This window comes from Odontesthes bonariensis, chromosome 21, assembly GCF_027942865.1.
Source record: "Odontesthes bonariensis isolate fOdoBon6 chromosome 21, fOdoBon6.hap1, whole genome shotgun sequence".
Lineage (NCBI taxonomy): Eukaryota > Metazoa > Chordata > Actinopteri > Atheriniformes > Atherinopsidae > Odontesthes > Odontesthes bonariensis.
This window is the reverse complement of record NC_134526.1, coordinates 12,003,627-12,031,022: the sequence shown is the minus strand read 5'-3', so window position 1 is coordinate 12,031,022 and position 27,396 is coordinate 12,003,627. Positions and strand designations below refer to the sequence as shown.

The 27,396-nt window shown below is 37.4% G+C and overlaps 1 protein-coding gene across 3 annotated transcripts; it reads left to right on the top strand.

Annotated features, from left to right (window-relative positions):
- The first annotated feature begins 401 nt into the window (after positions 1–401).
- Positions 402–19,563, top strand: shisa9b (shisa family member 9b). 3 transcript variants are annotated; one of them, XM_075454548.1, is made up of 4 exons: positions 402–1,231; positions 4,622–4,728; positions 15,718–15,858; positions 18,444–19,563. In XM_075454548.1, exons 1-4 carry the CDS (start codon positions 723–725, stop codon positions 18,821–18,823), a joined length of 1,137 nt encoding a protein of 378 aa, XP_075310663.1. In that variant the 5' UTR covers positions 402–722; the 3' UTR covers positions 18,824–19,563. The 3 variants fall into 3 exon arrangements, with proteins under 3 accessions (XP_075310663.1, XP_075310662.1, XP_075310661.1); XM_075454547.1 differs by having other exon boundaries at positions 18,441–19,563; XM_075454546.1 differs by having other exon boundaries at positions 15,718–15,885; positions 18,441–19,563.
- Positions 19,564–27,396: the final 7,833 nt, after the last annotated feature.

Genomic DNA, 27,396 nt, shown 5'->3' with positions numbered 1-27,396 from the left:
ATTGTCAAAAGGGTGGCAACAATCTCAGAAGAAATGTCAATGTGAGCCAAGAGAATTGATACCTCTGCATTAAAGAAGAGGTTTGGCTGGGCATCCTCAAACCTTACATCCATGCTAAATGGATGTCTCATGGAGTCATAATTGCTAAATTCAAATAAATCTCTTTCGCAACATTTGTGACCTCTCAACCAGTCTTATAATGACCCTAAAGCTCAGGCTTGTTTTTGATCATTTATCGCTGGGAACATTCGAATCACGGATAGTACCTTTGCAGTCGACTTTATCACACTGCACAGAGCTATTGCTCATTGCTCTCCCTCTCTTTCATTTACTCTCTCCTTAGCGCTCCTAATTTACTCACTCACAGGGTATTTTGTTTTGTCTTTCTCCCACTCTCTCTGTCGAGCTCTGTGGAGTGAGGGTGCCTCAGAGGTGTGTGACACTATCCAGTATATCTGGGTGCACAGCGTAGAGATGCGGCTTCACTACTTGTCTCAGTAGACAGCCCACTGGTTATTTGAGCTGCCGCTCAACAACAACTGATTTCTTTTTCTTCTCTCCAAGGAGTGAAAAATACAAGGTGGCACAAGGCTTTTACGCATGGAGGTTGGAATCAGCCTGTTGGCATTTACGCACGACTGTATTTCAATCCGCTGAAAGATGCTGCCGGGTTTATGAGACCTTGTCAGGGCGTCAAGAAGGACGTAAAAAAGTGAGCAACGATGAGGGGCACTGAGCTGCTACTCAGTTACTTTCTGGTGAAAGTTGTCGTATGCGACGCGGAGGGCGAGCCGGCTCAAAACGTGGATGAATTCATGATAGTAACCGGGTTTAACGAGTCAGCAGAGGAGGAGAGCGTAGTTACAGAAATCTCACACACGGAGGACAAGTGCCGTGGCTACTACGATGTAATGGGCCAATGGGACCCGCCGTTCATTTGCAGGACAGGCAGCTACCTGTACTGCTGCGGCACCTGTGGCTTCAGGTTCTGCTGCGCGTTTAAAAACTCCCGACTGGACCAGACCACCTGTAAAAACTATGATACCCCGCCGTGGATGATGACCGGCAGACCCCCGCCAAAAGTGGATGTGGCGCTGGAGTCCTCTAAGGATAAATCCAACCTGATTGTCTATGTCGTATGCGGGGTCGTAGCCATAATGGCTCTGATAGGGATTTTCACAAAGCTTGGTTTGGAAAAGACGCACCGTCCACACAGAGAAAATATGTCAAGGTAAGTGGATATTATTCTTATCTTTTATTACCATACTTATAATGGCTTCTTTGTTGCAGCACTAAGCTATTTGTCAAAAACAACTGTATCTTTGTTGAACAAAATCAAACTGAGCTAAACAACAAGCTTACGTCACTTGTTTCGAAAACAACTGTAAAAACAACCTTGTGGCTTAACTGTAAAATAAATTCAGAGTCACTGTCTACTCCCCAGCAATATCAGGGGGTGGATGACAGTGAATCTGAACAGTGTATGATGTAACGATGCTCGGAATTTATTTATTGCATTTGGAATTTTCTAATATGAAAACTGGAAATCTGGACAATAAGTTGGACAAGAATCATCTTTGCCTGTCGCTCAGGGTATTGGATGGGCTGTTTAGAACTATCCCAAGAGACTAAAGTGTTTACTTAGACTTTATGTTCACAGAAAACACATATTTCTGAAATGGCCAGTTTGCAAAATCCAACAATAGAGAGGTGTCATTGTTCATACTGTTAATTTGTGTGTGCTTAAATGTTTCTGGTGCAGTTCTGATGCGGTGCTAGATATTGGGAAGGGCAGAATAATGTCTCTGCTTTTGTGGGGTTATTATTCCACAAGTCCCCTTGTGACTCTGAAGTATATGACACAGCCCTCCCTCTTGTCATCATATGGTTTGTTGACCTGTTTTGCTATTTTTAAATTTTTTTTTCACAGGAAATAAAAAACAACAGGTTCACCGATAATTATTTTGATTTTATGTAACCAATTTTCTATAAGATACCATACAATGACACTCGTGTTGCTGAACAGTATATCCTCCATGTAAATCCTCACACGTGCATCAGTGTTTTCCTTAAAAGTTTGTTTTTGGTGTTTACTGCATTCATTCAACAAATGAAACTTCCCAATAGTGCAATTTTGCATTTTAAAACTGAAGTTATTATCTTAATAAATGAAAGATAATTTGAACAAAAGTGAAAGAAATATCATTTCAGAATGTGTGTATTTTCAGCATGCTGAAATTGAAACCAAGCCCAGGGTGAGCTGTAACAGTGCACACTACAAATCAAATCCTGTTGTGTATTGTGGATTATTTGGATTATGTACAACAAGTTGTTAGGTTAAATGTTAGGTTAATTGGTGTCTCTAAAATTGTCCCTAGGAGTGAGTGTGTGTGTGGTTGTTTGTCTGGTTTGTCTCTGTGTGGCCCTGTGATGGACAGGCGACCTGTCCAGGGTGTACCCCGCCTCTCGCCCAGTGACTGCTGGGATAGGCTCCAGCCCCCCCGCAACCTGACCGACGGATTCAGCGGGTATAGAAAAGGGATGGATGGATGGACAACAAGTTGTAGAAAAACACTTTTATGTGATAATCTAAAAATACAGTCGAAAATGGTTGTAGTAAACATGCCTGTTTGTAATACTTCATCTTTGTGAAACACCATTTACAAACACTGGCACTTTTTCTCCAGCTCATGACAGTAGACAATGTGTGGTTATTGATCTCAGTGAGATAATATTAAGAAAGCCGTGAAAAAAATTATGCAAGACTTAAGAACAGCTCCAGATATTCCAGCATTTTATGGTCACCAGCAGTGAATGGTTTGCTGGGATTGTTGAGAGGAGGGAGATGCGACTGCAAGGGCTGTGTCCGAGCCTGTGACAGAAAAAGCAAGCAGAGGCTCAAGAAAAGTTTTAAAGATGGGAAAAATATTTGGTGGAAATATTATAGTTTCAAAAAGGCCTCCAAAAAAACAAAAACAAAAAAAGAACTATGTAGCTAACAGTTTTATGTTTGTGCTTGGACTGCAGTGGTGTTATTAACATACATGCATCTTCACAAGGTTTACATGCTTTCTGTACTGTCTACTATAGATTTCTGAGGTTTATCACTACTTCCAAATCTCTTATCACCACTGCTTGTTGTATGCTATTGGATGGTCTGCCTCGTCCACACATAGGCTCAATTGCTGTTCTAATTTACATGGCAAGTACTGCTTCTTCCATATATTCACATGCTTGCTTTTTTCAAAAAAGCTTGGGAAGTTTGTGTCTTCACGTGGGATTTATTCCTACCTCTTCCCAAAATTTAAGAAGCTGATCTCGCTGAATGAATTCAAATCAGTTGTATGCAACTCAGAAGATTATACTTTTTAATGTGCATGCATTTGATTGATTGTATTTACTTTGACAACTGATGCTGAGGACCTGTGATATTTAACTTTTGATTTGATTTCAACTTAAAGGTGCCAGATTTGAAAGTTTTACGATGCTTTAATGTGGATAAAGTTTAGGTCATCTTTGATCTGATCCATTTTCAACAGCATTTTGTTTGACTATCAGAAGTCAAATGATCGATTCATCATTAGGGTTTTCACGGTTGGTCTTGAGAGCCAGAGTGCGGGCAGGATTCAATATTTTCAGATATAAGTGCTCTCATGGCTACAACTTACCAGTCTACATCCCAAGGGACAAGGCAATTACAACAATATGAAGTATGACATTTTACTGTATCCTGCAGGCTGTGTTAGAGCACAGTCTCTGAAAAGATTGACTCTCCAAGACACAGTAAGTACACTAGGTTATTATTTTCCAATTGGATTGTGAACATCAGTCCTACACAGCTGGACTCAGAGTGTCGCCAGCCAATTTGCCGATGTAAAATTGTTTAATCTAACCTTCTGTTTCCTGCTGTTAATTTCAGACACTAATTACAGTTGGTTAATATGTGTTTCTTTCTTGTGGCACAGACAGCAGCATCCTTTTGAGGCGTTGTATTCCCATGAATACAATGCTGAGGTGGAGCTGATATAGTCATCTAAAGAGATCTCTTTTATCTCTTATAAAAAACACTTTAATGTCAGAGAAGTATAAGTGTTTGTGGAAGGAGGGTGTTTACGAAGCTTTTTAGCAACCTGATGGGCGGTTATGACACCACAGCGATGACATCAGAGCAGTGTCAAAATGGTGCTCAGATTTATGATTTAACTTAGCCTGACTTAAAAACTTAAAATGTGAGGTTTGCAAAATGTAGGCTTTTGGGAGGAAGAGGGGCTCTAAAGAAAATCACAGTTATCTGCAATCTGCAATATAGAAAAGGTGGGTTTTTTATTTATTATTTTTTTTAATTTATAGAAACTTTCAAACTGAAGCAACAAAGGCTGGTGACATCCCGACTTTCAGTTTTTAGTACGAGTCAGTTTGATTCTTGTGAGTTTCTAGAACGTATAGAAGTGCAAAACTGGACAGTGAAATCCTTCTCAAAACAACGGATTACTATACAAACGCCAAGTGTTGGATGCTCACAGTGTTTCTTTAAGATTTCCTGTGCTGAACAAAGTCTGTGTGTGTACATATGTACATATTTACTGAAACATCATGCTGAAATCATTTTGTATTTTTTCAGAGCTCTTGCACACGTGATCCGCCATCCTGCCTCAGACCATACAGAGGACATCGGACTCAGCCAACAATACGAGAACATACAAACCAGACTAACACTTAACAGTTTCCGTAAGTAGCTCATCGTCTTCATACTTATTCGCATCGCGATTCTTTATCATTTAATCAAACAGAATAAGTTTGCATCTAAATATAGATTTTAGATAAATAAATGGACACTACATGAAAACAATTTCCTAGCGATAGTGTATAAACTTCTTTGTAAATCCAAACATTTTGCCCGCTGTTTAGATCAATCTCAGCAGCAAGTCCGATGCTAAAAGATGTTTTCATGTTTTTACTGGGGATTGTCAATTGGAGTGACACCTTGGAAAATTCTAAAGCTATGAGCCAAGACTGGGAGTCCATGGAGAAGACAGTGTGGAGGAAAAAGAGCCAAGGTTGCCTGTAAATATAAAACCATAATTAGGTATGAGTTTGAGCTTCATTAAAAGTGAATGCATATATTTTATCTAGATAATACTCATCCGCCTTAATTACAGACTTTTACGAATGTTACTTCATCAAAATTCCACTGAGTGAACAAAAGTAATATACTTGGATGATGTTACCACAATTTCACTGTTATCACTAAAATGGAAGGTATGCATGAGCATTACTGTCTTCTCCATTGACCTCTCTTACTGATTTACTAACTGAGAGTGTCGTCAAGCTGTCACTCCAAACAGGTTTGGCCTGGCGACAATCAGTGCTGAACAGCCAAAAAAAACCTTTGCAAACAAAGCTTTTAGAGTTGTTGACACATTTTAGATTTTTTCAAATAAACTACTGGATTCATACTTTTCACTTTATAAATACACTTTACTTTTTTTTAGTGCAATGTCTAAAATCCATGTTTTTAAGTATACTGGCAACAATATTCTTGATTCACTTGTGTTTTGAAGACAATGAAGTAACTCAGTGCCAACCATTGCCGATGACCGGTGCCTGCCACTGAATTGTAATGCGAATCTAATGAATTCTTTGATTGTTTAAAAAATATCTGAATGTGCGAGCCCTCTCCTCACTTAACCTTGGGAACAGGAAGTGAGTGTGAGGGAAAAAGAAAATCAACCAATCAAAATCCTGCGGGCTGATGAAGCAATGAGTCATGTGCTCAACAATCACCAAACACAGTCAGTAATTACTAATGACAACCTAGTGCTCTTTCTTAGCCAATACTGTAGGCCACGGCCTTACACATTATGGTGGACCCTTATTCTTTCATTCATCAGCATCAACGCCTACGCACACCCACAGAGATGCACACAGACACAGAAGAGTTCTTATTTTTGCTAACCTGGCCTGCTCAGTGCCTCACGCTTGATGCTTTCACAGCTATAACTAGTAAAAAGTCTCTCTACAAGCTCTGCTTCCATTCTGGATAATTATGAGAAATGGCATTACACTAAAAATCAGGTTTTGCAGACATGTTCAAGCTCCATTTTTTTCAGACCTGGACTTTAAAGAGGATTCAGATGCAGAAGGATGAATGTTAAGCAGACTTTATTAATAACTCCAACACTGAGTGATAAAATAACAAGCTATGAAAATGTTTTCTATATAATCTATCAAACTTAATAAAGAAAAATCAAACAGAAATAAATAATCTAATAAACAAAGAAACCTCTCTGAATAAAGGAGGAAATAACCCTAAAAGAGGTAAAAAAAAACCAGAAACTCTCTGCTAAGAGGAGGACCTATAACTATGAACAATAAACTCAAAATCACTCCCTAAGGAGGAAAACCAACTCAGTACTAGAAACAAAACAAACTAAATGCACTCCTGAAAACTGGAGGCTCTACAAACTCTGAAACGTTATCTATAACAAAAAAAAATCATAGCTTGGCATTTATGAGGATGTTAACTTTCTTTTTTTTTTTTTTTGTTAACTTTCTAATATGACTCAATTAATAAGGAACACACACACTGATATTTTTCTACATGTGCTGTTTAACTTGTTGTTAAATGTGATTACCATAAGGTTACTGCTGTTTAAGCACCCTATAACTTTATATAAAACTAAGCCAACAACTTGAATGGATTCTTTTTTGTACAATAAAATCTGTGGTACCCATGTGACAAGTACACCTATATGTTGCATTAGGAATTAATGTGTTCAAAGCTACAGATTTCTTACTTTAGAAATTGATAGAAATAGATTGTAAAAACTTTCTTTGGTTCATATATTTGTTTGTTTGGTCAGTTTGGTACTTTATGATTCCATGTTCTATCCCTTAATTCAAGTGGAAAAAGAGAAAATACCACCTTTTTTGGCATCACTTACCATGCTGTAGGGAGCAAATTAATGCTAGGAAATTTCTGAAGAAATCTTTAAGGATGCCAGTGCAGCTACTGCCCATTGAGATTGAAACACTTCTAAATTACATCCTTCAATCATTTATATTGACAATCCAACAAACGACAACTTCTTCCTGTCAGTATTGAGATGAGCTAAATGAGAACCTCTCATTAACCTTATTTTAACTGGTATAGACTCAACCAACTGTTTGTCATTTGAATATTGGGAACCATTTTATTTCAAATAATCCTTGAAAATCTTAGATGGGGTGAGATAAAACAAAGCGATTTCTATTAAGCCAGTAGATTTCAGGTCTTCCGCTAACAAATTTACATTTTTAAGTAATCGCATTAAGATTACATTGCTTGTACTATGAACCAAGTTCACTAACAAAATTAAATTTAATCTAATTTCAGATTAGGTAGTTATATAATCGTACTTGATATAATCTATGAAGGAGTAAACAGAATTACACATGTTGATGACTGCATATTTTGTTTTAATTTAGTCTGAAATATTGTGGAAGCAGGTCTGTAGGTTAGATAATGTAAAGAATATCCTATAATTGCTAAACTGGATCTATTTTATTCAGTTGAGACTTTACTGTACAGAAGAAAGGAATGCATTTTGCATTCCTTTTATTTAATGACCTTTAAAGGGACACTATGTAATTTCTTCCCCCATCTAGTGGTGCAATTTTATTTTGCAAAGTCGAATGAATTTGCTCTCTAGCGCCTCGCGTTTTCAAATGTGCGTTGCAACTTCTTGAACTACGGCAGGCGGTATGTGTCAAGATTCAAGAAGCTGTATAGATTCAGACTCAAGGTCCATACAAACAAAAAGACATCAAGACACACAGTACAAAAGATTACATAACACACATACAATAACACTAGTGATGCTCCGATCAGCATTTTTTGGACCGATCACCGATCACCAAAATCATGATCTGCCCGATTACCGATCATTGCCGATCACCGAAGGAATCGGACATTTCAATGCCTTTCATCTAGAAGTGAGTGCACCATTTACAGAAATTAAACCGCAGAGGTAGCTGGGGACATGTAGAACAAGAATCTGGTGGAGTCGGCAGAGAACATTTTGATTTGGTTCTAAAGGAAGTTTTCAAATCTGACTATGCAGAAATGAGTTTGATTCTGAATATGCTTCAATAATTTTGTTCTATCATTTTGTTTTAATCATTAAAAAGAATGTAGTAAAAAAAACAACCAAGTAATGACAGGTGTATGTATTCCAACAAATGAAAAATCAACTTCGATATAGATTTCTGAGTTTACGGGGTGCACTTGAATGCACCATAAATCCGCTCACACGCTTTACCGTACAACGCGATGTAAACGGGCACTCGATTTTCAAGTGTAGCTAGCGCGAAGCGCAGATGGCGTGACCGCAGTAAGTTTCACATCTTTCTGACACACTTTGAAGAAATTCCAGAGAGGAGAGGTCATGTTGTCGAGATGCACTGTAGAGGTTTTGCCTGTTCGGTTCTGTACACACGTCACGTACCACATTAGAAAGTGGTCGCTAGTAATTTACGTCACGTGATCGGCATATTTTTCCGATCGCTGATCAGGCTATTTTTGGGCATTATTGGCCGATCATGATCGGCAGCCGATCGATCGGAGCATCACTAAATAACACTATAAATACAGATGACAGATAACATGTCAGATAACATAAGTTGACATAGCCTTTGGTGTGCAAGCAATGCAATTAGTCATATTCCGGGAGTTACCGGAAGTGACGTCGATGCAGCGGTAGCATTAGAAGCAGTAGCGCTAGCAGCAGTAGCGTTAGCAGCAGTGTGTATTTGCTATCTGGAAAGTGTTCTTTTAAATAAACTCCCGGTAAACTTACAAACTTTCTAATGCCTCGTTTTGTTAAGAGCCTATGTGTACTACGGCAGAAGTTTGGTAACAATCAATGCATTATTAGTGGGATAATTTACGAGATAAAATCTATTTACCATTAGCGCCAGTAATAAGCCATTCGGCGGACGTGACGTCAAAATGACGTCATTTCAGCTTGCAGGCCTGGCGTTGGGGAAAACGCGATTCGAAGTGCTTTATGTCCCTCTCGGCACTTCGTCGTTTTTCATAGACCGGAAGGACATGGCAGCCTCCATAGAGCTTGCCCGCTCTATGTAGATACAGACAAGTTATTCTTCACTCAGGAGGATAAGTGAGATTTTTGACAGAGATAATTTTATACCAGTGAGGACTAATTTATGAATGAATATGTTGATTTGAGCTAATAAATGACTTAATATATTACATAGTGTCCCTTTAACTTCAGGACCCAGCACTCAAAGGATTTCTGAGATGTTGGGGATTCTGTTTGAGTTTCAACTGCACAGTTATGATTGCGGTTTTCTTGACAGCAATCCTTGGAAGGTTACGAGAGGTGAGATGATATTTTTTTCACATATAGATCTGTCTTGTGCAGATGTACTTTCTGGTGACATGCCCCATCTATAATAGTCACTGTAAATTGCAGATGGTTCAATGCAGTAAATGGGAGTTCCCAGAGGGACCCCTCGTTTCTCGTCGGTTGCCTGTCAGAGATAACAATAATCTGTTAGACTGGGATGTTATTTCTCAGACTACAAGTAATACAGCTTTTGTAACCCGGCATTCTTTGGCAGCCACCATATTGCCTATGCCTTACTGGACTTTTGCGTACATGGGGCAACAGTGAAGTATTATCTCTTTTCAGTCAGCCAGACAGAACCAAGTCTTTGCTCACTGTCAACACTCCACTGTAGCATGACAGTCCATTTCCTCAATTCCACATAGAAATGTATCTCTGCTGCATTACCTCTTACGACAGCAGAGAAGCAGATACCAAATGGAGATATCTACGCATGGTTCTGTTTCGACCTGCCTTTTATCATATGAGCAGTATGCCGGAGCGTCAAACCTTTGAGGAGATGATTACAGATTTCCTGTGAGGAATCACTAAAAAAATTGGATTGTGACAGGATGGTTTATGGCTTCACTCCTAGTGAGCTTGCCATTCACAGATGGTTGGCTTAAATCTTCTAACAAAACAACAGGAAGTTTGTCTTTACAAATGTTCAAAATATCTCCATCAGTACTATTTAGAGTTGTGTAATTTGTCCTTTTATTTAAATGATGGACCTGTGTAAAACAAAGTACAACCCCAATTAAAAAAAAGTTTAGGCGCTTTGTAAAATATGAATAAAAAACATACTCGTGCATGTATACTCTGACATGGATGGTGGTCAAATGAACTGGCCAGGTCGAGCTGAATTGTGCATGTAAACGTATCGAATGCCAAATCTTCTTTGTATGCTTGTGGACACTTTTTCAAGGTGCTTGACGAGTAGGTTACGTTTGGAGCAATTCAACCCTTCCTTTGTTGATTCAGGCTGTCTTAAGGGTTTCTTCCTTTTCATGTAATCCCAGACTGACTCCAGTTGGCCACTCGCTGAAGGTTTTGGGGATTAGGGAGCTTCAACAATCTTCACCCGTTGGCCCATTTTACTATGTTTTGTTCATGTTTTATGGTGAATATTAAGTATTGTTGTTTATATGAGCAACAGTTTGCATGTTTTATTTGTAATGATGAGATCCGGTGCTTTGTTAATTTGTTCAACCAGTCACCAAATACTCACACTGTCTGAACCAGCCACAAAACAGAAACATCATCAGGACCATACAGTTACAACAGTAGCTGCACAGACCGAGTGGCACAAAAAAAGAGTGGGTGCTTCGTCCAATAGTTACAACAATAATGACAATTATGAAGAACAACCTCCTTTCCGAAAGTGTCTCACGATGTTGAATGCTGTGTGGGCCATTTGTGGGCTCTTCATGTGACTGAAGATAGAACTTTATACATTTTGATTTTATACATGTTTTGGGTTGCTCTCATGCTACACAAATAATTTTAGATTGATAAAATGCTTCCTTTCTTATGTTACATGATCATTAATAATAAAGGTTTTTAATGTTAACATGGGTGAAATCTTTTCACTGTAATGCATATGTTAAAGAAACATAATTTAATGATTATTTTCAGCTTAACAACCATTATCTTTTAATAAAAACAGTACAAGATCTAAAAATATATTATTATTATAGGATTTTTGTGAGGTATTCTTGCCAAATATAACATGAATAACACGAATAACATGTTGAAGTATATATATACAGTATAAGACAGATTTGACCAAATAATTGATCTGTACATGGATACATTTGAGAATTGGTAAGCTCAGCTGCAAGTGAGTGATTATGTAAGCATGCAATTTAAATATACTATTTGCAGGAAAGGGGTTCAAAGGTCAGACAAAAATAGCACAAGACTGAGAGGGAAAGAAAAGAATATTTTCATCACTAACTTGACAGTAGGTTGTCTGTAAATAAGAACGCCTTTCTCCTTGTACTATTTATTTCAGGGCACACAGCTCCCAAAATACTCTCTTAAATCTTTTATGAGTTCCAGGGAGGTGTCTGTGTCGAGTGTTAACTCACTTATTTTCCACAAAAAAACCATGCAGTCTTTAACCTTACCAGTCTCCAGAAGCGGCCTACTTTCTCCCAGCAGCTGACACAAAAGCTGCAGTGTTTAAAACAGCATGTGTACAGATGAGACTCAGTCATGGAGTCTGATAAATATTAGAAAGATAGATGCACAGCAACATACAGCAGCACCTCAGCTTGAATTGAGTTTAGCATTATAAAAAAATAAACACTCAATATAAAGAAAAAATGATCTGCTGTGAAATCACATTTCAGATTCCAGTGTACCAAAGCACATTTGAGATGATAAAGAAGTCCAGACAGGCTGAGCAAAATAATCTAATGTTTTTGAAAAATACAGCAATGCAAAACAGCTTGGCCAAAGCATTCGATGGACAGCACTTATTCAAATTATTAACTTTTGGAGTCTTCTTCCTTTAAGGGTATATTATGACACTGACCTTGACTGAAGGGAAACTGCTCAAATGGCGTAGGTTACAAATGACCTCCTGAGTGGATGGCCTAACTGAGAACATAAAAATAGTACAATGCAGTATACATCCATGTATCAAGGACTTTTAGCAAAGCAGGATTCATAAAGGATCACTGTGGTTAAATAATTTCTTAGTCATGTCAATTGCACGTGTACTATGGAAGAATATTTCACTGTCAACTCAAACAAGATCACACTAAATGAGAGCCTGTATCCATGGCCCACTTACAATGAAATGGAAACAGGTCAATAAGCTAAGAAAAACAGCCTGAAAATTTAACACAGATTTTTATATGTCTGTTTTTAAATAAAAAGGTCACAGCTGCTCAGTCACTGAAACGCAATTCTTGTCATGGGAGAAGTTTGGAGTTCGAGCGGACAACCTGCATTGATTGGCCTTAAATAGCCCTTTGTGACCAACTTGAACCGGGGGTTCAGTTTACTTTGCTTAGGGTCCTTCCTAACTGAGAGGAATGGCCTGGAAGTATCTAAATGGCAGCCATTCAAATTCTCCAAATGCTAAGGAAAAGAGCTTCAATGCCTACTTTAAGATATCCTTTAGCATAGGAAACACCAGACCATCCTTTATGAAGGAGTGGAGATAAATCTGTCCCACAATTCCTTACAGCCACAAGCGATACTTGAATATCTTCATCCAGTCATATTAACTGTGATTTGTGTGGATAAATATGAGAACACAAGGGTGGGTGGGAGTAGCCTGTGACCACAATATATTAAACTTAAAGAAAATCATTTCTTTTTAAATTGTGAACCTTAACAATAAAGTTACATTTTATATTATCTGAAATACAACATATTTAAAAAGACCCCAAGACCCACTCTCGTGTAAGTGTGGTCAGATTGTCACTGCAGAGTGCTCGTGTTTCCTAAGTCCTTAAGAATTTTTTCTTCTATCCTTAAACCCATGATGTTTTTCATTGAGGTCAAGGAAACGAGCTTAGGGAAAGAAGATAGGAGATAATCTTTTTGACTATTCGACCAGAACCCAGGCCCTGGTGCTGCTGCCAGTTCAGAACCCTCTGAAAGTGGGTTTGATTTTCTGTGGGCCAGAACGCTACACCAGAGCCACATGATTATGTCACATTATGTCACTACCACCTGTTCCTCAGTTGAATGTCAAATCAACCTTCCTGCAGAATATTCAAAATGCTTCTAGAGGACTACAGTGGAGAAGACTGGTGAAAACATGTTCAGCAGTAAGAAATGAGAGACACTACCCCAAGTTGTGTTCAGTCTGGAAGTCACACTGTCTTCGACTGCTGGGAAAGAGCACTCTGAGAAATTCTTGAACCCTGGGGACCTGTGTCCCACTCGGTTATAAAGAGCGAGACGACTGATGGATGTGAACTCGTCTCTGGAGCCAAAGTCAGTGAGGTAGTAAAAGAAAGTCTGTAGCAGCAAAGTTTCAGGGTTGAACAGGACCGAGTGACATTCCTCAACTTCCCTTGTAAGAGCTATGACAGGATAGTAGGTCAAGACTGATAGTCTAGCCTCAGATCCAGCAGGAATAATGCAAAATGTCTGGGTTACTGCACAGTGGGAGTAGGTTTTACTGTCTGAAAGACCAGGGAAAAGCTTATGACAAGGATTTGGTGCTTCAGAGTACGGAGTGCCAAGGCTGCTCCTGTATGGCGTTAGGTCCTTATACACTCAGATTAAGAGCTGTGTTTTTATTGTCCCCGTTATGTCAGACCTATTTAGTGTGTTTGCACTCCTGTGGGTGACACTCATCGGCACAATTTTAATGCATAGCTGCAGTTAGGACGGCACTCTGTAAGAGGATCAGAAGATCACATCTCTGAATAGCTACATTAAATTCAAGACCAGGTTCTCTCCAAAAATAATTGCAAGCTCTCTTCAGGTGAAGGGGAAGTGTCTATGTAGGTTAAAGAAGTCTAACAATCACTGGATCTTGTTCATGAGTAATGTGGAAAGGGACCATGAGATTTGCAGACATGCAGTTGCTGTTCATTACCGTCTACATCTCTAGCCTCAACATGACAGTGTGCTTTGGAAAATCACAAAAATACAAGATGTTTTAGTTTTATATGCAGGATTGATGGCTGAGACAGGGTGAGAATTTTGAAATTGTGGGAGTAGCTCAGAGTGCAGCTCTTATGCAATTACTGTAGAGAAGCCAATTAAAGTGATCGGGGCACCTCCATTTAGAGGCGTTTAAGAGACTGTAATATATTATATATGCAGGCCCCAGGACTGACCCAGGATGTACTGGAGGGATGATATCAACCTGTTGGCCTGGTAGCAACAGGGGATTTCCTAGGAGCTGCAGTTGGTGATTAAGAGGCGTTTCTGCTCCCCCTGCTTCAACCCCTGGCTTGAAATGGACCTGAAAGAAGTTTGAAGAATTGATGAATATGATGTGGGGACTAAATTGCTATTTTTCAGATTTCTTTTTTTCTTTTTTCCTTCTCCCTGAAGCTGTTATCTATAGAAACGAGGAACTGATGGAAGTATGCTCTTCAACAGTGCAGTGGTGTCTTTTTTAAACATATTGTTTTTGAAAATAGCTTTCACCAAGCTGAATGATTCAGGTGATATTTCCTCATTATGAGGCAAAAACAACCTGGTCCTGCTACTTATAATTATCCCATAAATTGGATCTTTCTCATTAGACTCCCCCCTTTGTTGAGTAGGGTGAAGTGAAACATTTTTCACTTTCTTCTTTTCCATTGCTTCATGAGACAGCATCAATAAACGGAGACTTTTCAAATAAAATTAGCACAGTAATAAAGTTTCTTGCTAACCAGTGGGGAATAAGAGCCTAATTAACCTATTTTCTGTATTAATTATATGTTTTTAATCAGACTTATTCTGGTCCAAGGACCCATCTTGTTTAAAGCTTATCAACAATAACAGTGATGAGTTGATGGATATTCTTTATAATCGGGTTACTGATAGATACGGGTATCGATTCATTCTGGCACATCCTCTGATGATTTGCTTCATGACAAATAACAGAATGAATGGTTATTCATAACCTCATTGTATTTGAAATATTGTGATTGTGTGCCAGGGTGAGATTAAATGAAGCATAAATAGAATTCTAATGAAAGGTTACAACTACCTCCAACAGGTATTGGGTCCAAAAACGTGCTGACATCTCCATACCGATACATCTATAATGCACTCATGCAGCAGTCCTCAGACTACCGACTGTGATTTTATATATTGCTCTAATCTCCTTTAAACTAAGCAAAGAGAAGACACGAACATCTGTTCACTCTGTCTTGCCAGCAGGCTGTGAGCCAGTATATTTGCTGTGCACCCCTTAATTTACCAGCTGTCTAATATAGGATTAGTTTGGTGCTACAGAGAGCAGTCAAGATTCTCCGGCTGAGTCCCCCAGAAAGCCTTCTTTAAGGGGAATGTGATTCTAACAAGATGAAAAAACATACAGTACATTTAAATTACGGTATCCATACATTTATCAATTTAAACTTTTAACTGGGAGTCTAAAATCATAGGAAAAGCAGGCAAGTTTAAATTGGAGAATGATCTTAAATAATTCTATCACATCTTGTTTGAGCTCATGTTTAGAAAATTCTTCACAAAACTCAATTACAAAACTTAATTTGTCATTGGAAAGCGTTGTGGATGTAATTGATTTCGGTTTTGTTGATCCCGAAAATGTTAGCAAACGTACATGTTCATGCATTTAAAAACAAAGACCGTGGTTTAGTATCTGCATTAAGAACTTGTGCTTCCTCTCCTTTAGACAACAACCAGATGAACAATGTGGCTCAGTCACCAACTTTGATAAGTCAGCCATATCCAGCAGTTGGACAAATCACCAGCCCATATGAACAACAGACACCCCTCAAGGATCTCAACAAGTACACCACGCTCAAGGCTGTGGGTAAGAGGTTGTTGACCAGAAGCCATGGTAATAAAATCTGCAGACCATACTTGTTCTTTCATCTGATTAGGACTCAATTATGTGTCTTCTTATAAACACTTGTATAAATAATCATGGTATTCCTGCATTGGAAAGTAGTGTTGCAGTTAACAGAGTGAAATGGAAACAGTGCATTCTGTAATATAAGAAAACATGCGGAATTTATAAGCTAATGAGGCAGAAATATCAGCTAAAATAATTCAGTGGATGCTATTTAGAATCCCAATAAAAATAGATGTGGTTAATTTCATGCTAAACACTTATCTTCTATCTCAAGAGATGGAAACATGGTATCAAAATGTTGTGCTAGCTGCAGTTATTTTAAGCCTTGTTGCCATTCCTATTATAGCTTAACATCAACAGTACATCTGGCTGGCTTTTTTCTTTAAATAAGAACACATTTTGTCTGAAGCCCCTTCAAGTATTTGCCCTACAAAATTTCTGTGAGTTAATCCAATGTCCATCAATGCCAACAGGGAAGAGAACTGAGAGATTATTCATAGAAGCAAGTTTGTTGTTCTTCTCATGTTTTGAACATTCTGGAAAGCAGCATTTGAAACAAGAAATTACAGCAACTCCTACCCAGTTAGCACAACTTCACAATATGGTAGTAGATTGTCTACTGTCTGTTTGATATTGTAAATCCTCAATGGCAAGTTTGTAGACAAAACGATGCCTCATTTACCTATTTAATGTACATTGGAATACTCTAAAGGATTGTCAGTTGTATCTAAGATGAATTACAACCTGCCACATTTTCATATTTCTGCCTCAGAATAACAGTTTAAGCAGAATTTATATTAATTGTGACACAGAAAAAAAAATGTAACTGTTCACATAGGCATCAAAGTATTTTGTTAAGGTATTTGTGGATCTATTTTGATACTATTAGCACAGAGAAACGCAAGCTTTTTATAGATTCAACCTCAGTCTGTTAGCAAGGTTTGACAGACCTGGCAGTGGAATAGATGACAGCTATATGCATGTATATAGTAAGTCCTGTCACAGCTTGCAAGCTTTGTGATTCACACAAGCACCTCCAGCTTCTTAGCTTCTAATCCACTGAAATGCTGTCAAGCAAACTGATCATTAGGGGAAATTTAAAAGGAGCAAATCTTATCAAATGAGATCTGGGATAAGATCACTCAAGAGCAATAAAAAGCAAATAAGTAAGGTAATATATGTGATAATCTTCCATCTCTTTTGTTGTGAAAATACCACCACAACTCACACAACTACCTCTCATCTCTATCACTTCAACTTATTTGATCGAAGCTTAAATGTAGTCTGTTTCTAATGAGCTGACCTCATCAAGTATCAAGACATTTGATAAAACATATGAAGGTGAACAATGGAACTTCAAGACTTCAGCCTCAAAAATAGAATTTTTCTTTTCACACAATGCATATATCTGATATATATATCTATATCTGCAGAGTGGTTGTAAAAGACCAATTACAACAGATGATAATAAAAGCAGTGTTGAAAGAAAATTCCAACTCTGTGCTTTGCTAATATTCTAGTGCTGCACTAATACAATTTAATAAACTGAAATCATGTTAATAAGAATTCATAGCCTGAGAACAAGCTATTTAAATCTTGATCACCTTTCATGTTGCATCACAATGTTGTTACAGTAGCCCAGAGAGGACAAACCTTAGGGCCTTTGGGCATTTTTCACAGCTTCCGTAGCTTACAGATCGACAGTGGATGTTAAAAGAGTTACACATTTCTATTTGTTCCAGAGGGGAGTCAGTTATGTGACACTAAAACAATTTTTAACTATTAGCATTCTACAGTACATACCTGTAAAAAAATGTTCATGGGCTTTTTCAAGCAACCATACATGACGAAAATATACAAAGTAAATTCCTATTCTAATAGATAACAAAGTTAATACCTGGTTATTATTATTGTAGGAACTCCAGTCTGTTTTTTGTGCATGCACACAAGGATGCATATGGAAATGTAGAAGCCCATAAATGATGCATTACCTTTTTCTACTAGTGGTTCACAGTATTCTCCTCATTGGATTGTGGCAATGACCCAAGAAAACACTTCAATGAACCAGCAAATACAGGAAAAAAAATAAGCTAATAGTTATCATAGATGAAGACAAGGGTTTACGGAAAGAGAAAATCTTTAAAAAAACATATTTGAATACATAGAGTAAAGGCATTCAGTATGTGAAGGCTTAATGTAAACCATTTATCATCAGTTTCTGCATTAAGTATTAATAGTTTCATTTTTATTGAGGCTAAAAAGCAATATTATACCATTTTACCTGGTTGATAGTTGCAAGCCTGGTTCTCTTCAGATGACATCCAGCTCTAATGCATGGTGTTAGATTTCCAGCAGGTGTTTCTATTTATGTTACCAATTTTCCTATGTTTATTTTTTCCAGATTCTTTAGAGAGATGGAAAAAAAAAAAATCAGAACTTTATGCCTCTATTATGATGTCTTGGATTTTGCTCCCAAGAGACAAATAAATGCTTGGGAAATGATAAAATTGTCATTGTTTATTCATTCATTTTTATTTTAGCAGAGCAAATGAATGACAGCTACCAAAGCAACCGACTGCACGCAATTGAGATGACAACCAAGGGCAGCCTTCCAATGGAAGGTGTGGATATGGAACCAGAGCCAAGTAATCCTTACAGCCCTCCCCGACAGGTGTCTATGAGGCAGAATGGACACAAATACAGAAGTCCTAGGAGCTACAGCTCCCAGTTACTGTCTCACAGCTCCAACACTGCAGCCAGCCCAGGGATGCTAAGACCCTGGCAGAGCCGGGACACACTGGGACACCGAAAGAGTTATGGCCCAAAGAAACTCTGCATCATGGAAACAGAGTCACACCACACTCACTACATGCCTCCACAACCATACTTTGTCACCAACAGCAAGACAGAAGTCACAGTATGAGGGACTGTGATCATCAGGCTTAAAATGAGTCGGCATTTAAAGGAGATGCTAATTGTTGACTCTGGGTAGTATTGCAAGAAAGGCCCAGGGATGGTAATATATGCATATGTGTAAAGAATGGGCAGCAGTTAAAGTGCCATCTAAAGGTGGACTGTACCGCAACAGGACTTTGGTCAATCACTGGGCCTCAGGAGGGCACAATGATAAATATTGTGGGGTTGACACTCATATAACCCAACTGTTAACGTTACATAAGTCATATCACAGTGTTAGGATGTGACACATTAAGCACTGTTGTTAGTATCTATGGAAGTATCAAATGACTTTAAGATTAAAGTCTGCTCTGTATTTTTAAATGAACATTGTTAAATGGAAAGAAAATCCTTCCTAATTTATGTAATCAGAGTTAAGAAGCCCGTGATTAATTATTGATGAAATGCATCACTACACCATGAATTTATGTTTACAAAATATCAGTGAATGACCATGTGATGAAGAGAATCAGTTGTTCTTTTAATGCTATAGTTGTTGAATTGTGTGCCATGTCCAAGATTTTTTTCAGTTTTTTTTTTGTATTATGTTCCGCATCATGTTCTTGATTAATAATAAGATCTCCCTATATTACGCACAATTGCATTCTAATTCAAAATTTCTCAAAAGTTCACTTTAGCAAGTCTGCACATTTAAGAGCAAAATAAAAACTACAGCAGCCCTGTTTCCAAAAAAGTCGTTGTGCTGTGAAAAATTACAGTAGAATGCAATCATTTGTAAATTCTTCAAACCATGTATCCAGTTTAACAGACATAATCAGATCTGATAGACTGATACTGAAACTGTGAATCTTTTGTTCTGTTTTGCATTTAGAAAAATACATGTTCGTTTTTATTTGATGCTAGCAGCGTGTTTTCAAAAATTGCAGACATGGATGCTCATGTTAGAAACAGGCATGATTCTGCAGTGGAAATCACTGCCTGAGCTCTGGAAGCCCAGTCTCACATTAAAACAGGCAATAAGTGCCCAAATGTCCACAAAAAAAGTCCAGAAATTGTCAGATGGTACTGTTTTACTTTGCTTATTGTTTTGTATGGCACAGGATTGATGCGTTATGACCATGTATTTATGAATATCTAAGCCTAACCATGTGTTTTTCCCCTTAACCCTTATCATGCATTTTTAATATCTAATTGAAACCTTGTATTTATTTTCTATACCTGAATCTAACCAACCGCTACAGATAGTGAAGTTGATCCTCAATTCTCTGATGAGACAGCCTGTAATGTCATCCGTAGCTTTCTCTTTCCTCATTTTTAAATACATGCTACAGTTGAACAATATCACTTAACTGTTTTACATTATGTAAAATATAAGCTGTGGGCTGCACGATAGACCTAAATTTTCTCCCCATCCAAGTGTGGGTTCTCTCTGGGTACTCCCACCTTCCAAAAACATGCATGTTCGGTTAATTGTTGACTCTAAATTGACCCTAGGAGTGTGCCTTGTTGGTTGTCTCGTTTGTCTGTGTGTGGCCCTGTGATAGACTGTGGATCTGTCCAGGGTGGGCCCTGCCTCTCCCTTAATAGTAGCTGGGATAACCTCTGGGATAGGCTCCAGCCCACCCTGAATTGGAGTAAGCAGGTATAAAAATTGGATGAGAAAGGAAAGCATGTTACCAGTGTGAAATTGGTTTATCTGCAATCCAGACGTGTTCTCCATTGAAAACAGATGGCACTTTATGAAATGAAAATTACAATGAAAGAGGCACATTCAAGCCATTCAAGCTTTTTAAGAAACAGGGTTGTAAGTTGTTCATCTTTGTTTACAAAATACCATGCTTTTTGAGGAATTCAAATGAGTTTATTATTCAGTGCTCTTATAAGACAAAGGACTGTAACAGTGTTGCTGTTAATTCTAATGACTCATTAAAAAGTCCATTTAAAACTAATGGAAGTAATGTCAGTAGTGTCAGTTTTTACAGTGTTAAATGTCTTATTTAAAAGGAAATGTCAAAGTGCAATCAAAACCAAGTCACTGCCAAGTGTAACTTTACACATAGCTAACTAAACATTCAATAACTGCAGAGTGACACACATCTGTTGCATTGGTGTAATAGTGCCTCGCATCACATGTGTGATTATCCTTGGAACATCAAGCGCCAGTTTTAGAATAGAGATTGCTTCTATTGTTTGTATTCCATGGCTCTACCGACAAAAGTTTTGAGTGTGAAGATGAGCAACAACGTTTTAGTCTTTGTTAAAGTTGTTGGCTTTTGTTAAACATTTGCCATCATTTGATGACTGTATCTGTTCCGAATAGCCTACAAAGAAGTGGTGAGTATGATGGTTTTAGTGAATATAAAAACTTTGTCAAACAAATGGGTCCTACATTTGACCCCCGCAACAAGATTTACATCATTTTCATCTGCACCTGCCAAAGGTTTTTAATAACCTGGGTTATCAGGTGTAGTTGATTACGTGTCTTATTTCCAAGTAAAATACTGAAAACAGGATGTTCATGCAGCAAAATATAATGTCATTGATGCAGCTGAGATAAAGTTGCACGAAGAGCAAGAAGAAAGTGGAAACAGCAAATGGAACAGTTAATTTATGTCTTCTCAAATTCTCATCTATAACACAACTAATATATATATATGAAAACATGATCAATTATACACACTCTTGTATTTGGGTAGTGTCGATATTCTAACAGACTTTATGCACTATTTTCCAATAAATGGATTATTCTGTCAGATAAGTGATCATTTATATAAATACTTATTTTATGGTTACATGAAATCAGATTTTTATCTATCCAAACAATATTCTATTGTCTCTACCATTGCCTGTTGATGTTTTGTAAATTACAATTGTTTGTTTCCTAGTCAACAATATCAGAATCACTCTTAATAAACAATAGCATATTATAATTACTCAGAGATTTATGATTAATGCTGATGTTAAAAATGGCATCTCTCCGATAACTGTTTGAACTGCATCCTGCATTAGTTAAAAACACTGCAGCACTTTCATATTATGGTATAGTTTTAAAAGCCCAAATAATCACAAGTCTATTACTGTTCAATATGATGGCTATCCTTTCATTATCAGAATATTTGTTTCATTGTGTAATTACTCGGATCAATGTTGTTATGAATTTTTCTGTATTATACAAGGTTTCATTGTTTTCACATCCCCTGTTAGAAATAATCACAGCCGTTGCGTTAAGACGGTCATCTTATCGTCTTAGATATTCACCATATGTGTTTATGTTGTGAAATATAATTCCCATGATGCAACTGTCTTGTTGAAACCTTGGATTTCTAAAATGCCACTTTTGTTGTAATAAATGACCTGAAACTACACTTAAAACTTGTGTTTTGATTTAACTGTGGAGCTTTGAAATTTTTTTGTGTGTGATCTGGGACAGTTCATAGTTGATTAAATGCTTTTGTAAACAGGTTTCTGCAAAATTAAGATAAAAAAAAAACATAAATTAGTGAGTAATCTCAGCTAACATAGTTTTTGAATAATTGAAAAAGCTCAACTGAGTTATCTCTTTCTTGCTTAATGTGCTATAAAAGGGGAACAAAATTGCAGTTGTGATGCTGGTATAATAAACAAACATGAAGAAAGATATCTTCTTCTTATATTATATATTCTAAGATGGATATATCTTGCCTACACTTTTTTTTTTTAAGAAACATTCTTGAAAATACCCCCAACCAAAGGAATTTAATCATTACATTGCAGAAGTAGTACAGCACCTACAAAATGAAAGAAATGTGAACACTGAGTGCTGACAGAGGACACATTTTATTAAAATACTTTCTTTTTCACTCTAGTACTACACTAGTTAGATCATTTGACATGGAGACTTTTAATATAGATTAGTACTGTTTACATCATGGTTCTCACTCAAAAGTTTTGCCAACCCTCTGAGAACACCGTCATTTTCTTGAAAATGCCAGGAGACACTTTTGTTAATTAGCAAATCATGTTTCCTACCGCCAAGGTGGTTCCCTTTGGAAATTAAATCAGCACAGTGACCCAGTTCAGTCAGACACAGGGGCACATCAGTGCGCAGGTCTGAGAAAAATCTTGATTATATGTCAATGGCATAAAAATGCAAGATTTTTAGACATTAAATAAAGCTGTAATGCACTTTTTACATGACCTAAGAAATAATAGGAATGGGTAAACATGCTCAAAGCTTTTTATTTTGGCTTTACACACTGACAAATGTAGATACAGGCTGTACAGATGATTGTAAGGAATAAGTCTTGAGGGTAAAGACAATAACTTATATTAACTTAGTATATTTTTGAGGGGTGTTGCTTGTGAGTTGACCAAGAACAGCAAGTCTGACCCTGTTTTACTTCAAATTGAAGTTTTAATTCAACCTACACCTTTCCTTTTAATGCTCAGTTTGTGAGGATATCACACTGATGTTCATCCAGGCATCAGTAATAACAACCGCAGGAAGACACGATCAAGGTCCAAAGTAAATTCTTTGCTTTAGACATTTAGAGAGAAGTTTGGAGATAGTCTGAAGAAGAACAATGGCAAGGAGGAAGCAATCTGTAAAAAAGAGATGGTTGTATTGGTTTGCATATGATCAGAAGAGCAAGGACTGTATCAGTGTCAAAAAATTATTCAATTATTTATCTCAGATTTTAGTTTTGAAGTTGCAAACGGTCGTCACATATGCAGCCATTTTTAACCTTGTTCCACAAACCACTTTGGTTTTCACACACATACACTTCTACTTCCACACTCTATTTTTAGCTTTGATTACAGCATAGATTTGCATTGTTTGGAAGGGAAAAAAGCAGCCACATTATGCTTGACGAGAGTAAAAATTTGTTTAGGCATGTTGGCCTAAGTGAACTTTTAGTGATCCACAACTAAACGTGACCAAAGATTTGGCCGTTTCATTAGTCATAATTCAAGAATGTTGAATTCTATCACAGATTTGAGAATGGTGACTACTTCACAGTTGCAGTGTAGATATATAGTTGTTTTTAAAGGCTTTATTAAGGTTTAAATCATTGCAATTGGAGCTTTAAAAATGCACAATAGCTTTGTATATGTCAGCCCTTTTTGGGTCAACCTACTTACTGTATGTGGGCCAGCATTTTGTCACATGAGGATATAAAAAAGTGGAATTGAGAAGCACAACTGACCTCAGACTGAGTTCCCCAATATACATATTTTCTTGTAATGATAAGGCTATGTGACATACTGAGCTGGAAATGATTTGTTCTGGTCATAATCAGTTAACAAACTGTGGCCAAGTTCCAGCACCTTCCAGATGTCAAAACAAAGCCAGTTCGTTCTCTCTCCTACTAGAAAGCAGCAATCGACTGTGAGCTCCAAGTGTTATTAATAGCCACTGCAGGGGTGTTGAGGGTCTGTGGCTGTCAAAGGGTGATGTTGCACAAGGGTTCACAGCAGCACTGAACCTGCATCACCTTAATGAGGGATAGGCCACCGAACAATAGCTTCATAAAGCCATCTTTCTCAGACATGTTTTGAAATCACTAATAGGGATAACAGTTCAACTATCCACCAGTGGATGGCAGTGTTGGCAGAAACTATTGGCAAATTAAAAGAAAGGAAAGCTTTTGCGTGTGTTAGGGAGGCTGGATTGTTCTCATCTCAAGTCTCTGCTGAGGACAAAGAAGACACTTTAAGTAATTAAGTCTCTCCACCAAGCTAATAGCAGAGCTCCATCCTTTAACCGTTCTCTTTCCTTTTCTTTTCTATGTCAGATGTTCTCAGAGCACAGAGAGGAATTCAGTCCCTTTGGCTGCCTTCCATGCACCATATGCACCATGTTATTTGCAACACATGAGACCGATCTGAGAGTCCAGAATAATGCATTTCCCGAGGCCCACTGCAACAGCACAGGAGGTGTGAATATCACTTCCCAACATGGGTTTTTCAATTAGAAAGTTTACAGTGTTTACTAGATTCAGCTGACATTTAGAAATCTGAGGCTATGAGTATAATGGTGGTGTTTGGCTACATTTGCTTTACAAAAATGCAGTGCAATAAGAATGACATGGTAGATCTTTGTCTTCTAAACTGAATCAGTTGTAACTGCAATTCTTTCTGGAAAGTAGCCTTAAAAATGGGTGAGAGCGGTGTTGATAGATAAACAATTTGGTCTGACAAAGCTGCAATTATATTTGACAGAAAGCTCATTATGCAGAATTGTAATCTACTTATTTGGCATTGTAACAATTCCCTGGTGTTTATATCCTGTAGAGTGAAGGAGGTTTGAAGATTTTCAACACATCTCATGCATCCATCCATTCTGGTCTGTTTTCTGCTGCTGAAGAGGCATAAAATCTATCCAGATATATTTAGGGAAAATTATACTTCTTGAAACAAGGCACAGACCAGCAAAAATGTAAAGCCTTGCCTGCAGGCTCTGCGGCTCACTATTAAGACTCCTCATCTCCACTCAGAGAGCTCTCAGCAACCAACAAAGCAGAAAACTGTTGTGTTAGATTGAGTGCTGAGAAATGAGCCAATTAGAGGTGTTTGTCAGGGGAGCAACAATCATGAAACAGCTCAGTATGGAAGCCATTCCACATGGCTTTTTTTTTTTTTTTTTGTTACTGAAACTACAGGGAAAACTGCAATTTTTTCTTTTTCCTGTTAATAAAACTATTTATCATTCACAACATTAAAAAAAACTAAATCGTGCAACCTCAAACATCAGCGTATATGACAACGGCAACATCTCTATATTGTGAATGCAACATAAAATAATTATATGATAAAAGATTTTATTTCAAAGATAAGAAATAGTTTTGTTTAAATATTCTAAACAAACCTATTACAGAGAAGGAACATACAAAAGCTCTTGGACCAAGATGTGATAACAGACCTGCAGTGCTCTCTTCAGGCAAGCCAATTCATACTTATGAGCCTCCTGAGTTTTCACAAAAACAAGTCATGATTTTTCACAATGATCCTACACATGTTAAAAAAGGTTTAGACAAGGAGCCATATTCTATTAACGTGTTGTTAAAAACAAAACATCTTACCTTTTGACATCTGACAGATGTATTTCATCATCAATAAAATTCCAATGTATGCAACATAAAAATAACAAATTGTCGAGAATCTCTGAAATCAGCTAAATTGTGCCTCAGGTATGAAAATGAATTACTAATCCTAATCTACACAATCTTTAAACAAAATTTTAGTTGTCATTAGAACACATATATATCTTATGAACTTATTATCTTGAATAAAATATGGGTAATTAAAAAAACACCGTATTTCCAATACAAAACAATTATCAGTCAGGAAATTTATTTGTCAATAAATCTGCTAAGTGCAACTTAGCGTCACATATTGAAACTTTTCACTATAAAATTCACTGAAACAGTGAATATTAGATATTTAAAGCAAGTATTAAGCATAATAAATCCAGTCGCACCAGGTTAATCAATAAAATTCATGTGCAAGGACAAAGTATTATCTAGATTTGTTTGCCCCTCAGAGCATGACCAGTTCATGGTTGCCTAAAGAACCCTGATACCAAGGGAAAAAGTCAACAGAAAGTTAGTCATTACAATCACACATGTGATTAGGAAATGGACTTCTGTCATTTCTGTTACTCATCTTCCGGACAACCGAGTGAATGAAGCAGTAACAGCATTCAGTTTTTATGTAATATGAAGCTGTCTGTATTGTGCAAATAGGTGCAAACAATTGATTGGATGACAAAGAGTTTGGTAAATGGTTAAAGCCAAGTTTCCAATTTTCAATGGCAACGTGAAATACAATTTTGTGTTATTGAAGGGTAAATAAAAAAAAGCCATACATTCAGTCAAAGATCTAGTGCACTGGGTTCATCTTATCCCTTCAACACTGTATATCAGATAAAATCTAAGGTAAATGCTCTCAGTGACAGGAGCCCGACTTTAGTAAATACCCAACAGCAACCTCTGTTAAAGCCCTTAACCAGTTTTTAAAACAGTATTTGGGAGGGAAACGTGCAAACAACCAAGCAGCCTGTAAATGTAATACTTTGCTTCAGCAAATTAAATTCAGCAAAGTTAAAGCAACAGCACAGCATTATGAAGTGTATTCATATTGCACACACTGTAACAGTTTAATCACTTAATGCAGCAGAAGCACTGAAGTAGATAATGTTATTGGAGACTGGAAGCTAAGAAAGCAGACAGAGAATTCTAAAAAAAAAAAAGAGTAATAAAAGGAAACGTACACATTTCTGATAAGTCTATTGGAAATGAATGGGTTAATAGCAAACATTCTGTCCAACTGGCTTTTAAAAAAAAGTTTGAGGGCTTGACAGCAACCCTCCATTCACCATACAAACAATTGCACAAGGATCAGTCATTCAGTATTCCACAGCCTGTTCACCTTGAATTAAGACCACGGGGATTTGAGGTAAGCAATCTGAATTAGACATTTAAGCATGGAAACTAATTCAAATTTTCTTTTGAAAACAAAAGGCTTTTACAGCATTGTGTAGTTTGTAGTGAAGTTACAGAGTATCTATAATTTGATATTAATACTTTTTCCACAGCTGGT